Source organism: Budorcas taxicolor, chromosome 3 (assembly GCF_023091745.1).
Source record: "Budorcas taxicolor isolate Tak-1 chromosome 3, Takin1.1, whole genome shotgun sequence".
Taxonomy (NCBI): domain Eukaryota; kingdom Metazoa; phylum Chordata; class Mammalia; order Artiodactyla; family Bovidae; genus Budorcas; species Budorcas taxicolor.
Window position 1 is genome coordinate 59355011 of NC_068912.1, and position 12572 is coordinate 59367582.

At 37.6% G+C, this 12572-nt stretch overlaps 1 protein-coding gene across 1 annotated transcript; it reads left to right on the forward strand.

Annotated features, from left to right (window-relative positions):
- Positions 1-614: 614 nt before the first annotated feature.
- CTBS (chitobiase) lies at positions 615-12218 on the forward strand. Its single transcript, XM_052638213.1, has 7 exons — positions 615-791; positions 1672-1810; positions 2295-2503; positions 5132-5303; positions 7558-7655; positions 8019-8165; positions 12027-12218. The coding sequence occupies exons 1-7, from the start codon at positions 615-617 to the stop codon at positions 12216-12218; spliced, it is 1134 nt and encodes a 377-aa protein (XP_052494173.1).
- Positions 12219-12572: the final 354 nt, after the last annotated feature.

Here is a 12572-nt window from a genome sequence, read left to right on the forward strand (position 1 = left end):
TGTTCTTAAAAAGAACTCTAGGAAGCTGCAACCTTTCAATACAGTAGCAGTCTAATAGGAAGAGATCCTATACTGTGGCAATAACAGCTAGGCTTTGAGAAACTAAACTGGATCGTTGTATCTAAAATCCGCCTTTTAAGTCATAAGATTTTCCAGATACCGGGGGTCTGACGAGGTCTCCAGAGGCTCCGAGAAAATCGAAGATCCACTCCCTCTCTTATCTAAAGCACGGTCGCTTGACTGGCTGATAGGAATTCGTGTGTTTGAGACAAACACCTAGCCCAGGCGGGGTTAGAAGGCAGTCGGAAACCTCCTCTCCTGCTTCTAAAGCCTGCCTTCACGAGACGCTTGTTGTTCGGTCGCCCAGTCGTGTCCGACTCTGCGACCCCAAGGACTGCAGCACGCCAGGCCTCCCTGTTTCTCACGCTCAACATCTCCCAGAGTTTGCCCAAGTTGGTCTGCAGGGCGCCGGAGGCTTGAAAACTTCAGATCTCCAGGGCTCGGAGATCGCAGCCTCCCCACCCCGCCCCGCCCCGCCCCGCCTCCCCCCTCCCCTCCATAAAGCAGGCCCCAGCTGGGAACCCGAAGGTACCGTTGCCTGGTGAGCCGCTAGGATGGCACGGCTGCAGCTAGCGGGGAGCCGGCGCCTCGTTCCCTTGCCCCGCCGGGCGCCCAGACTCGCTCCGCTGCTGCTGCCGCTGCTGCTGGCGCTGCCCGACGGGGCGAGGGCGGACTGCCCGTGCAAGGTCCCAGCGCTGTGCCGTCCCATCACCCACCGCCCCGACTTCGAGGTCAGTGGCATCCCTCTCCCCTGACCCTCCGGGTCTGGTCCTCAGAGGGCCCCAGAAAGACTTACAGTAGAAGAAAGGAGCCGGAAAAAGAGGTGTTGGGGGTAGGGGGACGGAACTAACTTAGACTGCTCGCGCAGGACCTTTCTGTTCACGGATTTCCTTGAGGAAATTTGGGCTCAAAGGGGTTGAGTAACTCCTCCCAGTTCTCACAGTTAAGTATTCCAACCCAGGTCTGAATCCAAGCCCCTTGCATCAGCCTGCCGTGTCTCTCCTGAGGTACTCTAGCCAAACAAGGTGGCTTGTAAGGAAATAACTCCCTAAGTAGCAAGACTCATTGGTTTCCAAGAGGATGAGGATGACTTTGAAAGAATCAGCACTGCCGCGGTCCAGTGAAAGACTGAACGGTGCTCCTTACTCTGCTTTTCTATACCTGACACCCAAGAAGGGGGATAAAAATAGGTCTTTAATTTTCCAAATGCATACCTAAAATATGTATATTCTTTTCTTAAAATCCTTTCCCTCGGGATAATTTCTCAAAAGGGCTTCAAGTCCTTTCATGATTTAACCCTGACTACCTCTCTCTGGTTCTTCATTGTTGTCTTTCTCCAAATTCTAGGTGTCAGCCAAACAGAACCCCAGGCTCTCTGTGCCTCCAGGCGCTTGCCACTGTTTCTTCCTAGCTTACCCTCCCCTGCTTTCCAGACCCTGCTAATTTCTTCTGCCACCAATTAATTGGGACCCGTATATCTAATTCACTCTTGTACTCTCAGTGTCTGCCAGTGCCTGGCATATGATCGATGATTAATGAATGTTTCTTTGGCTGGTCAGATGGTATTCTTCCTGGTTTAAGTGAGGGTGCTTATTCCTGTTGTTTTGGCAGGTCTTTGTATTTGATGTTGGACAAAAAACTTGGAAACATTATGACTGGTCACAGATTACAACTGTGGTACTTTTTTCAAATTATGACCCAGAACTCATGTGCCATGCTCATGCAAAAGGAGCCAGAGCAGTGCTGAGAGGTGAGTTACAGCTCTAACCAGGTGTGTCTAGCCAACCGGTAGGTTTAGTCGCATCATCTGCCATCTCCAGTTTCCAAAAATGTTCATGTTTGTATGTTTAGCATCCTAAAATTAATCTTACTGCTTAATTCATTTTTCAGGTAGAGATATTTTTAAAGCATCAAGTAAACCACCATATGATTTGGGCAAAATATTGAGTCCTAATTAGCATGATGACCCTTAGCTAGCCATAGCCCACAATCTCTGTTTTTAATCTGAGAATATTACTAATTATTCATAATGGTTATTTAAAGATCAGTGACATGATTTTCTGTGATTTTGATGTATTATTTCTTCATTTGGAAAACTTAAATTTGAGGCTGAGTATTCAAAAATTATGAGATGTTTTAAAGACATTTGGATCTCATTGGAATGGGTTTGTGAAATATATTTTATTAAAATGTGGAAAGCATGTATATACAAAAGATGTATATTTCTTCCATAGGAGATGTATCTGTAAAGGATATCATTAATGCTACTTTCAGAGCATCCTGGATAGCTCAACAAGTTAAGCTGGCCAAAACACAATATCTGGATGGAATTAATCTAGACATAGAACAAGATGTTGCTCATTCATCACCTGAATATTATGCATTAACTGCTTTAGTCAAAGAAACCACAGACTCTTTCCATCGTGAAATTGAAGGATCACAGGTGAAAATTCATTTGCTGTTTTTTGGAAACCCCTTGTTTTTCCTCTCAAAATTCATTAAGGTAGAATCTCAGTTTTACTGAGTAGGAAGTTTCAGCACATCCTAAAAAATTTTCTGGAACTTTTGAGGTTCTTAACTAAAAGAGTTTTATAAAATTTTAAGGTGCCAAACCTGTTCTTTATTCACATAAGGCTACAACACTGGAAATGCCCCACCCGCTTGCCTTGCAGCATGATTAGATACAGTAGAAAGGCAGAGGAAGGACTCAGCTGGCCAGGCCCTGCTCTCATCAGTTCAGGACAGAAATGGCTTTTGCCTAAGAGTAGAGATAGTTTCGGAGAAGTGTCTCACTTGCTCCATAGACTCTGAATTACTTTGCGAAGCACCCATGGCCAAGTGAGACTCAAACTCTAATTCTAGGAACTGTATTTTTATCAAGAGTGATAGGTGGGTGATTCTGGTCTAGTTGGTCAACATGAATTTGAGAAGCACTAGAAAGATAATAGACAACATAAAAATTGATATCTCTGTGACTGTATGCAAGTCAAGAAGGTTTGTCAGTGTGGAATTCAGTTTTCCAGACAAGTACACTTTAGATCAAGAATAGCAAATACCTGGTATGCAGGTCACCATACTCTTCTCACAAATTTTGGCCTCAGAAATTTTTCCTTCATTCTCTAGATTGCTTTGTTAATAGGGTAGAATCAATGCGTGGGGACTTATTTGCTAGTCCTGATTAAACTATAGTGAAAGAACGAAGAGGAAGAGACTGAGCAAAGACTTGGCAGTATGAATGTCTATTTCCATGGGCAAGTAGAACAATTTGGGCTACTATGTCAAGTTCATATTAGGTAAGTCAGTGGGAAGTACGGTTGTCAAGCTGAGCCAGATTGTCACACTGAACATCCAGGATGTCATACTGAAGAGTATGCATTTGATTCTATATGTAATGGGTAAAGTGTGTAGAAGGTATCTGGGGAAGATTATTTATGGTAGTATGTAAAATTGTCTAGAGGAGACTTATAAGGACTAACCTAGTAATCCAACAACTTAGAATTTATGGTTTGAATAGGGATGATGGCGTAACCCTAACCAGAGAAGGCAATGGCAACCCACTCCAATAGTCTTGCCTGGAAAATCCCATGGACGGTGGAGCCTGGTAGGCTGTACTCCATGGGATCACCAAGAGTCAGACACGACTGAGTGACTTCACTTTCACTTTTCACTTTCATGTACTGGAGAAGGAAATGGCAACCCACTCCAGTGTTCTTGCTTGGAGAATCACAGGGACAGGGGAGCCTGGTGGGCCTCCGTCTCTGGGGTCACACAGAGTCGGACATGACTGAAGCGACTTAGCAGCAGTAGCAGCATAACCCTAATGCTCAGAAAGTGTTCATTGAATTAGTGAATAAATGAAAAGGAAGGGGCAGAACAATTGTGAGAGGCTACCTGAAAGAAAATGTGAGATTAGTTATAGGATGAGAGAGAAAGAGAGTCAGAAAAAGCCCCAAAGTCCTTAAACCAGTGAGCAGGGAAAAAAAAAAAAAAAAAAAAGAGCCCCTGGAAGGAGAAATGAATTTTGGGGAAAAGATGATAATTTAGGATTGTAGAATTTGTCCTTACAGAATTAAAGAACTAGAAGGGCTCTTGAAGAATTCTTTCTACACTTTCACTGTTATAGTTGGAAAACAGACCACATATTTAAAATGAAATAATCTAGTTATATGAGAGCCAACATAAGAATCAGTCTTTGATTTCGTTTCTAATACACTAACACTACCTGCTAAAAACAGTATGAGACTAACCATGACAGGAAACCCAGTGAAAATATTCTCACTGCTCAGAAGAGAGGCAAGGACTTGCAAAATGAATTTAAAATTTACCTGCTTAGAGGCAGTCACTTTCTCTATCACCTTATTATACTTCGATTTTGTAAGAGGAGAGAGTGAAAAAATGAACTTGCGTGATATTTTAAAGAATTTTTAAATTTGAATTCTTTCAGTGTGTTTTTTACTCTCTAGTTGCTTATGGATCCTATCATGACCCTATTGTGATTACATAAATTTTCTTTAATCAGTTGAGTTGCCAGTCTGTAGGCATTTGAGTTTGAAACTCCTCTTCTACAGTGTGCCTGCTCCTGGTCATTGTACAAGTCCAAATATTTCCCGGTCCAAATATATGTTCATTATCTATCTATATATATAGATGTCCAAAATATTGTCCAAAACACATGTCTGGGTCAGTCCATGCAGGCAAAAAACACATTTCTTAGAATTGTTCTCTAACATGTATACTATCATGTAAGAATCGAATTGCCAGTCTATGTCTGACGCAGGATACAGCATGCTTGGGGCTGGTGCATGGGGATGGCCCAGAGGGATGTTATGGGGAGGGAGGTGGGAGGGGGGGTTCATGTATGGGAATGCATGTAAGAATTAAAGATTTTAAAATTTAAAAAAAAAAAAATTAAAAAAAAAAATTGTTCTCATTCTATACATGTCAAACTCTAAGTTCATACACCTAAGCGGTTCTCTTTGGGGATAATATGAAGCAAGAGAATATATAATCAACAAAACATCTGCTGTAATATGCATATTTGATCATGTTACATAAAATGGTTTTTCTACAGGTAACCTTTGATGTACCTTGGGGTCCAAACTGCGTAGGTGCAAGGTGCTATAACTATACCGGAATTGCAGATGCCTGTGACTTTCTCTTTGTGATGTCTTATGACGAACGATGTCTGGCCTGTTCACAATGTATTGCAGGAGCCAATTCTCCCTATATTCAGACACTAACTGGTAAGAAATCACAAAGTGATCATTTATCAGTAATAGTAATTCTATAACCTCAAACATTAAGATATGTTTTAGTATTTCTAAGTCATTTGTATATGTTTTCCATTTGTAACACTTTCTTAAAACATAAAAACCTCTTAATTTGAGAGCTTAAAATTTTATAAAAAGTTTTAACATTTTCAATTACTTCTTCTAAAAGTCTTGTCAGATAGGCATAATAAATTAACCCCCCATTATAGATGAGACGAAGGGTGTTAAGATCTCATGATTGCATGACTGTTAGGTAGTGTATGGTTGGGATTCAAGCAGGTGTTCTAACTTCAAGTCACAGCTCTTTTCAGAAAGTTACTCAAAGAAGATGTTTGCTTATTTAGAATTTGACAGAACTTTTTTGCTGAAATAACCAATGTTAAATAATTTAATAGCAAAGGTAGCTATAATGTAACTATTGTACATGATTGATAGGATTGGTTTTTACCTTATTTGGCATTTACTTTTAGTACCCATGTTACATTGACAATTACATTCCTATTAAGAGTACTTCTGGTACGTCATTCATATGACATGGACTTTGCATTATCCTTTCTGAAGTTGGCGTTGATTTGTATACCATCAACCAATTGAATAAAAGATTGCTTGTTAACTTTCAGACTTAAGTGAGATTTTCTGGCATAGTTGGCACCAATTTAACTATTAAATAATAAATAAAAATTCCTTTATATTTCATATAGAGGTAAAATCATAGGACCTGGCCTCATTTTATCATGTCCTAATTGTCTGGATGGGTTTCCCAAGTGGCTCAGTGTTAAAGAATCCACCAGCCAATGCAGGAGACCCTAGGTCAGTCCCTGGGTCAGGAAGATCCCCTGGAGAAGGAAATGGCAACCCACTACAGTATTCTTTCCTGGGAAATCTCATGGACAGAGGAGCCAGGAGGGCTATAGTCAGTGGGGTCGCAGAGAGTTAGACATGACTTAGTGACTAAACAACAATTTTTCTGAATAGACTAGTTTGATCATAAGCATATCCTATTTAAAATTTGAAAAAAAAGTGTTATAATACAAAATAATTATTTAATCCAGTGTTTGCAAGCTGCATTTATGAAAGATATGATAATTATGTATATCAATAAAAGATTCATTATCAAGTATGTTTGGGAAATGATGCATACTCCATCCCTCTCTTGGATATTGAACAATACATGGTAACTTTTAAGACTCTGAAAAACGGCAAATTACTCAACTCATCCTAGCTAATCTTGGGACATGTCTTTGTGGGAAAACATATTTTGCAGCATGGGTAAGAAAGGAATTGATAGGACCACGGATTTATTCATTTTTCTCTGTTTCCTATCTATAGATTTTCTGCTACCGAGTAAGATAGGGTAGCTGTAATTCACGTTTATAGTTCAGTCTCTCAGTCGTGTCTAACTCTTTGTGACCCCATGAACCGCAGCACACCAGGCCTCCCTGTCCATCACCAACTGCTGGAATCTACCCAAACCCATGTCCATTGAGTTGATGATACCATCCAACCATCTCATCCTCTGTCGTCCCCTTCTCCTCCTGCCATCAATCTTTCCCAGCATCAGGGTCTTTTCAAATCAGTCAGCTCTTCGCATCACGTGGCCAAAGTATTGGAGTTTCAGCTTCAATATCAGTCCTTTCAATGAACACCCAGGACTGATCTCCTTTAGGATGCTGATAAAATGTGAAACACTTGTGCATTCAAGAAGCAGTTTTGAGACCCCTGCCAGAAAGTTCGACTTATACAACTTTTTTAAAGCTTTAGAATCTAAGATATCAAATCTGTGCCTTAGTAGTTAATAGACATAATTAACATGCTTTCCTGAAATGTGCCAGTGTTCTTAAAATAAACTTTGTGAATTTTTTGCTTCAATTTGATTTTGATTATTTCGAATGTTTTCTATTAACTTGCACGCTGCAATTAAAAGAGCTGCATGCCGAAAATAAGATTCTGTAACATGCCACAACTAACGATCCTGCATATCGCAATGAAGACTCAGTGCAGCCAAATAAATAAATATTTTATAAAACAAATGACTTAGAAAGTGATACAAAATTTATAGATTTTAAGGGATGACTTTTATAGTACATTAGAGAAACACTGTAGTGTCTTGAATAAATATACCTGTTTTTACAAACTTGAATTCTGAGTGGTTACATAGTTTGTATGAACACATTAGTAGATATATGAAGAGAAAAATAATATGCTTGTTCTGTTCCTATTTGATCAGGATATGATGACTTCATCAAGATTGGAATTAACCCTAAGAAACTTGTAATGGGTATTCCCTGGTATGGTTATGATTATACCTGCCAAAATCTATCAGTGGTAAGAACAGATCATTTCTTATGTAATTTTTTTCTCTTTCTATTATATTTTTTAGAGCTTGGTTTGTTTCCTTTATAAAACTTTACTTTATTTAGAGTTTAGAGACTTCTCTCTATAGAATACATATACTTTATGGAGAACTTCTTTAATATAGTTTGAGACTAAATAAATAATTAAATCCCATACAAGTGTGTGAGTATTTCTATATTTCTATTTAATATTAAAATTTAACTTTAATTTGTATAGTCAGATTATCTATTTATAGTTTATATTTCATGTATAATAATTTTTTATAATTTTGGATTTGACTCTGAAGATTTGCTTAATTGATAATCTATAACATGAACATTTTTGTGTTTATAGGATCATGTTTGTACCACTGCAAAATACCCTTGTAGAGATGCTGTACATCGTCAAGTGACCTATCAAACAATTATGAAGCAAGTAAATAGTTCTACTTCTGGAAGACTGTGGGATAAAAATCAGCAGTCTCCTTATTATCACTATAAAGTAAGACTATCCACAAGTTACAAATCTTTATTAGTTTTCATAATTGCATGTTTTCATAATTACATATTTGATAGTAAGATTTTCTTCTATCAGTTTTCTTACAGGATACAACATACAGACTGCTGTTTACATGAGTAGACTTGTGTTTGAATCTGTGTAATCAGGAACTTGACTTCCCTTGTGAGCAATTCAAGTTATGCTAATAGTGGAACAGATAGATCTGCATGGGCCACTTGTCATTTTAGATGATATAATAAAAACATGTATATCACAAACAATTTTCTTAGGAGTTGACAATTGTAAATGATGTCTGTGGCTTTTGAAAGGACTTTGGACCAAAATAGGTTACTTGCTCTGAAAATCTCCAGTTCAAAGCAGCCTCATGATTCTTATGAGGCTGTAATATTGGAAGAAATGAGACTGAGACTAGGAGATGCATCATCATGCACTTTACAATGGAAAATTGCATCATTCCAAACTTATCGCACAGTTCAAACTGTGATATTAAATAAACTATAAACAATATTAAAAATTAGAGGCTGAAAAATATTACAGACAGAAACTTGAAGAAACAGAGTGACTAATAATTCTGTCAGGTAGTTTTTGATAAACAGGAATTGCCATACTGAAGGGATAAAAAAAGTTATATTATCCATAGTTTACTTTTAACACAATAAAAATTTTTCCACACCTCAAAAATTTTTAAATACAAACCATCTTTGAATTTGCCTTAGATTATGTTATTAAAGGAACCCTAAAATGATATGATGAATGTTAATTCCAGCAAGAATGTATATATATATTTTCTGATAGTCTGATACCCATTTACAAAAAATGACTACATATATACATATTTAATAAATTATAATTGATGTACATGTACTGCCTGTATATCATTTATGTAGAAAGTTTTAGTGTAGAGCTTTTTAAACTTCAGAATCTAAAGTATAAACTTATTAATAAAACTTGGGTATATTGTGATCCTTCTCCTCCTTAAGGAGAAGGATGAGATGGTTGGATGGCATCACCAACTCGATGGACATGGGTTTGGGTAGACTCCGGGAGTTGGTGATGGACAGGGAGGCCTGGCGTCCTGAGGTTCATGGGGTTGCAGAGTTGGACACGACTGAGTGCCTGAAATGAACTGAACTGAATATTGTGATCCTGTCTTTACCAAACAGTATTTATAGAATTTTGTTCCAGGAACTGTTAATTATACATAGACACACACACACACACACACACACACACACACACACACACATACACGCATACATACACTCGAGTGGTTACTAGTGGGAAGAGCAGGGAGAGGGCAATATAGGAGTTGGGGAAGTGGGAGGAACAAATTGTTGGGTATAAGAGACTCAAGGATGTATTGTACAGCACAAGGAATATGGCCAATATTGGAAAGTAACCTTCAAAATTGTGTAATTTTAAATTTTAAAGGTCAAATTAAATTCTAAAAGAATTTACTAAAACACACACACACACACACACACACACAAATACACACACACGCCATAGCCAAATATATCTGGAAAACACTACATACTGAAGTCTCTCTTGAAAATTTATAATGTATAACATAATATTCAAGGGTTTGAGATGTACTATAGTACATAACGGAGACGGCAATGGCACCCCACTCCAATACTCTTGCCTGGAAAATCCCATGGACGGAGGAGCCTGGTGGGCTGTAGTCCATGGGATTGCTAAGAGTCGGACATGACTGAGCGACTTCGCTTTCAGTTTTCACTTTCATGCATTGGAGAAGGAAATGGCAACCCACTCCAGTGTTCTTGCCTGGAGAATCCCAGGGACGGGGGAGCCTGGTGGGCTGCCATCTATGGGGTTGCACAGAGTCGGACATGACTGAAGCGACTTAGCAGCAGCAGCATAGTACATAAAGTCATTTAATTGTTTAACATAGAACCTTGTTTCCCAACACTCTTAGAAACTTGCAGGGGAACAGTTTTTCATGGACATCAGTTTGGTAAATGGCTTATTTAACTAATTATATACAGTTTGGAAATACATATTTTAAAATAGTTTACCCTATGATGTACTGTTTTTTTGTAATTCCTTATTTTTTTCCTTAATGCATAATAAGACATATTCTTAAGATTTTAGAACTGAGGAAACCTCTTGATGAGCCTTAAAAACCATTCATTTAAGGCACTTCAGACAACCATCTAGCTATAACCAATTTGTTCTCCTTCATTCTTTGTAAAATTCCATAGCAACCCAAATCAAGTTTCTGTTTTAATTGAAGAGAATCACTGTGCTTTCTAATGCTGTCTCAGCAATAGCAGCTTCCTCTTGCAGTCAGTATTCTTGGAGGCATATATTCTTTAACCAGGCATATGTCAAACTTACATATACCCAGTTTTTCATCCTTTGATCCTTCACTATTTGAGGTATTTGAAATTTTTAATATATCAAAAAGACTCAAAGTACTATTGGGTTGGCCAGAAATTTCATTCTGATTTTGTAAGCTAGCATGGAAAAAAGCTAACTGAACTTTTTGGCCAACCCAATAGAATGATGACAAAATTCAAAGGGATATGTCTTTGGGGCAATATGTCTTTGCCTCTGCCACTAAAAAAATAAATCTTTTTATATTTAGGAACAAGGTTTGCACGTTACCTTTTAATATTGAATCACAATTGATACTAGAGCATGTATGCCTTTTTCTAAACATTTTAAATAATGGGATATAAGATACAGAATGAGATACACTTATATGTAATGAATCTGCTATACTTATATGTTAATGGCTTATTCATTTACCAAGTGACTACTATCCTTTGAAGCAGTCATCTTAGGAGATGATTCTAATTCTCATGGTGCTAGCATAAATAACAATATTACTGATATTCACTGAGAATTGCCTTTAAAGAGTTCTCCAGATGTATATGAAAATTAGTAAATTATTTTAAATCGCAGATCATTCTATTTTTTACTTCCTATCTTTTCCCCCTCCTTTACCCTTTTGCTTAATTCTGCTCCTTTCCTCTTTCTTTTATCCTTTATCCATAGCTAATACCTTCTAAAAGAGACTATGGTTAGTGCTAGATAGAGGCAAGTGATAGTGGGGAAAAGGACTTTTAAGGGTAGAAAGTAAGCATAAGACCAATTTCTAGTTTGTAGTTCTTAATCAGGTGTGTGCCTAAGTCACCCATGGGGTCCAGACCCACAGGCTCTTAGACTCAATTCTGTAAGACCTAGAAAAGGAGATATTTTCTTCATCCATTGCCATTACCTTTTGATCTGTTTCATCATAAACAAAGACACCTGTTGAGCTTCTAACTAGGTACATTCCCAGGAACTGTAAGTGAATGCAAAAAAAAAAGTGTTTAAGTTGGTTTTAGAGGGCAAAAGCAGTGATCCTTCTTAATCTTGACTGTGTATCAGAATCACCTAATGGAACATTAAAACATAACACAAAGAAACAAATATATGTTACAGCACTAGGCCTGGAAGATTTTGACTCAATGGTTTTCGTGTGGTGTGGGTCCTAGGAATCTGTTTTTAAAAGTCCTCACAAATGATTCAGATGTGAACAGCACATCTTGGTTGATAATCACCAAATCAGAGCAAGGAAGGAATCTTAGGACATGAGGAGGATTTTAAATAGCATATATTGGGAGGCTCATTTGTGTAATCTCTATTGTTATAAAAATACTACAGGCAATGATATCTAGAAAGTATCACATATAGAATGATGGCCTGTATTATGCGTGTCCTGAAAGTTTTATTATTTCACTTGTATCCTATTTGAATCATTGGATTTAAGAAACACTTTTTCCTCTTATTGTGCGGACTATTTTCAAGTTACATTTTAATTTATCTGTACAGGATCAGGCTGGCCATTTCCATCAAGTGTGGTATGATGACGCTCAGAGCATTTCTCTAAAGGCATCATATGTACAAAAACATGGCTTACTTGGCATTGGCATGTGGCATGCAAACTGCCTTGACTACTCTGGAGATGCTATAGCAAAACAGCAAACTAAAGAAATGTGGAAAGCCTTAAAACCAAACCTGTGACCAGAGATGAACATCTTTTGTTAAACTATGAAGATTTAGAAAAATGATCTGTTTTAATCTATCTAGTTTCCGGAAGAGATTAAAAAATTTAGACCTTTTTTCATGTTCTTATATATTTTAGTTATTAGTATTCTCAAAAACAGATAAAGAACAAAGAAATGCTTTGATTGTTTGAAATTGAAAAATACCTATGTATATCTTCTGTGTACAACAACATAAAGGTAAAGATAAGAAGCAAGTCAACTTACCATGTCAAATATTCCCCTGTAAGAAGTTTAATACTATAGCTGGAAACAGTTGCTTTCAGAATTTTATTATGCTAAAATTTTGAATGATAATAAATGATATTAAAAT

What these genes read in the sequence shown, in the direction of transcription:
- CTBS (XM_052638213.1), top strand. Translation starts at nt 615, where the DNA reads ATGGCACGGCTGCAGCTAGCGGGGAGCCGGCGCCTCGTTCCCTTGCCC. An exon ending in CTATATTCAGACACTAACTG is followed by an intron (nt 5,304 to 7,557) that starts GTAAGAAATCAC and finishes CTATTTGATCAG; the next exon opens with GATATGATGACTTCATCAAG. An exon ending in CTCCTTATTATCACTATAAA is followed by an intron (nt 8,166 to 12,026) that starts GTAAGACTATCC and finishes TTATCTGTACAG; the next exon opens with GATCAGGCTGGCCATTTCCA.